The following is a 2,425-nucleotide window of genomic DNA, read 5'->3' as shown; positions in this document are numbered from 1 at the left end:
TTTTTTTTTTTTTTTTTTCATCTATAACTATAACTATAAGGTTAAATAGAAGACTCTTCATAATGTAATTGGCTGCACTCCTTCAGGTGTCACATGATATTTAACCTTACTTTTTTTCTTTTTCTTTTAATACATTTTATTTTTATAATAGTGATCAAAATCTTATCATTTTTTTTTTTTTTGATAAAGCCATCATTACATTCACACATGTAGACCAACAGTTTTTTATAAAACAATATTCAAAACCTTATCCCAACTTAATGGGATCGACTGCCAACAGTTTTTTTATATTATAATACTAATAAGTCATTTTTAAATTATTTTGATTGTTTTTTTTTTCCCCGTAACCTAGAGAACTTCTAAGAATAATACAAAAGACAACCAAAACATGAAAAATAAATACAAGTTCTAAATACACCTTCTTGAAGGTGTAATTTAGACATCCTGAACAAGGTCTTAACCATTTCTAATCAGCCATCCTTGTGCCTCAAAAATGGTGAAGCCATTTAGGAAAGATTCATTACACTAGGCCTCATAATTGAGCTTTTCCTAGTTAGAAAATGAAGAAGCCATTTAGGAAACATTCATCATAAGATTGGATAAGTATGCAATATATATATGGCTCAAAAATCACTCTCGTGGAGAAATCTTCATAAAGCACAAAGGGGAGCTGAGGGAAATTTGATCAAACCATTAAACTAGGACAATTTCAATTCATCTTGACTCTAAGCAAAGCCACATCTTATCTGGAGGGCCAAATCGGATCGCTTAGATATCCATAGTTAAATCATCTTAATCATTACAGAATATAGTTCAACAAACAATCCAGAGAAGCTGTTTGGGCCTTAATTCTGATCACACTGGGTACCATAGCTGCAGCTCATATGGAACATTGTTATAAATGTTTCGAAAAGTAGGCTGGAGCCAAGTGTATCAGCTAACAAGTACTACTGTGCTTAAAAGAAACTGCACACAGAATCAATAGATTTACTTATACATACAATATAGAATAAACAAGAGAACAGCCATGAGAAAGCAACAAAAAAAATCCCAATTGCTCCCCCATCCACAGGCTATAGTCCCTGAACAAAATAGACACTATCTTCCATTCAAGCCATACTAATAAAACATGATTAACAACACAATATAAAAGCACACAAGGATAAAAGTGGAGATAAATCTAAGAAACTCCTTGGAATGACAATCGATCTCGCAAGGTATCAAAAATTGATGAAGCTGCTGTATTCTGAGCAAAGGTTAGCTTCAATCGACCAAGCAATTCACCATCTTTTGTCTGCGATGCAGCATCCGCAGCTTCCTTGGCCATGCCAATGCGTGCATATGACTGTTTCAGAAACATACATTACAAGCACGCCAAGGGAAAATATGGTGGCGAGTATACAAGAGATGTGATAATCAATTAGCAAATGCAGTAGCTTCCAAATAAACTTTTCTTTTCCCCAAGATAAGTGAGGTAAAGAAAAAAAGTTATATCTAGCTTGCCGAAAAAGAAGAGACATATAGAAAAGCATGAGCTTGAAAATCAAATACTAGAGAGAATAATATCTTAGTCAAAGAATAGAAAGGGGCTCAATTACCTCGGCCCTTTCGCGGGGATCTGTAAGTTTTGGGATGTATTTAAGGGCTTCAGCTTTCTCATCTGCATCAATGCATGCCTCCACAAATGGCCTATAACCTATTGGATTCAGAAACAGGGAGTAACAGTCTTGTAAATTCATCCTCAAAATGAATAAAAAATACAACTACCAAGAAAACAATAATGTAGTTTATTCTTTACAGCATTCAGCAGTTAATATGCTGAATGATTAGTTGCATAACAGAATGTGATCACCTACGTTTGAGGCCAATGTTTTATATAATGAAAAGAAAAGGGGGGAATAGTGACCAAACTTTACCATTTTTTTCCGATACGTGTGTTAATAGTGCTACTACTCTTTTCAGTAGCCTTGAAAATGAGATAATAGCTCCGCCATCAGAAATATGTAGGGGCTAATAACCACCATGATATTATGACAACAGTTGTCAAGGTGTCGCGTTGGATCCTATTATATTGGATAATACTTGAAAAAGGTAAGATAACTTTTTTTGGGCGACCGAGATTGTCCAGACCTTCGGCCTGACTATTACCCAGGCACGTGCATACGCCCCTACACATGCGCAACAGGTCAACACCAGATCCTATGAGAACTATAGAAGCCATGGGGCTGGTCCCAAGGGGGTAAGGGAAGTCGAACTCAAGACTCATGTCAATTTAGGCGCCCCCTTGCCCACTGAGGAATAAAGTAAGATTCTTCATATAAAGTTACTACTTGAATAAGGTAAGATTTTTCACATAAAGCCTGATTAACAATAGCTTGCTCTCCTGAAGTACATATAAATTGATTACACCCTTTTTTTTTTTTTT

The 2,425-nt window shown here is 35.4% G+C and overlaps 1 protein-coding gene across 1 annotated transcript in view; it reads right to left on the bottom strand.

Annotated features, from left to right (window-relative positions):
• Positions 1–874: 874 nt before the first annotated feature.
• The window catches only part of LOC122060009 (protein VACUOLELESS1), a 10,199-nt gene continuing 8,648 nt past the window's right edge, over positions 875–2,425 (bottom strand). The window contains exons 14-15 of the mRNA XM_042623130.1: positions 1,599–1,696; positions 875–1,345 (exon numbers count right to left, since the gene is read on the bottom strand). Coding sequence (XP_042479064.1) covers positions 1,181–1,345; positions 1,599–1,696 — 263 coding nt within the window. The 3' untranslated portion in view covers positions 875–1,180. The remainder of the gene's footprint in view (positions 1,346–1,598; positions 1,697–2,425) is intronic.

This window comes from Macadamia integrifolia, chromosome 13 (assembly GCF_013358625.1).
Source record: "Macadamia integrifolia cultivar HAES 741 chromosome 13, SCU_Mint_v3, whole genome shotgun sequence".
NCBI classification, from domain to species: Eukaryota; Viridiplantae; Streptophyta; class Magnoliopsida; order Proteales; family Proteaceae; genus Macadamia; species Macadamia integrifolia.
This window is presented reverse-complemented; position numbering and strand designations above follow the sequence as displayed.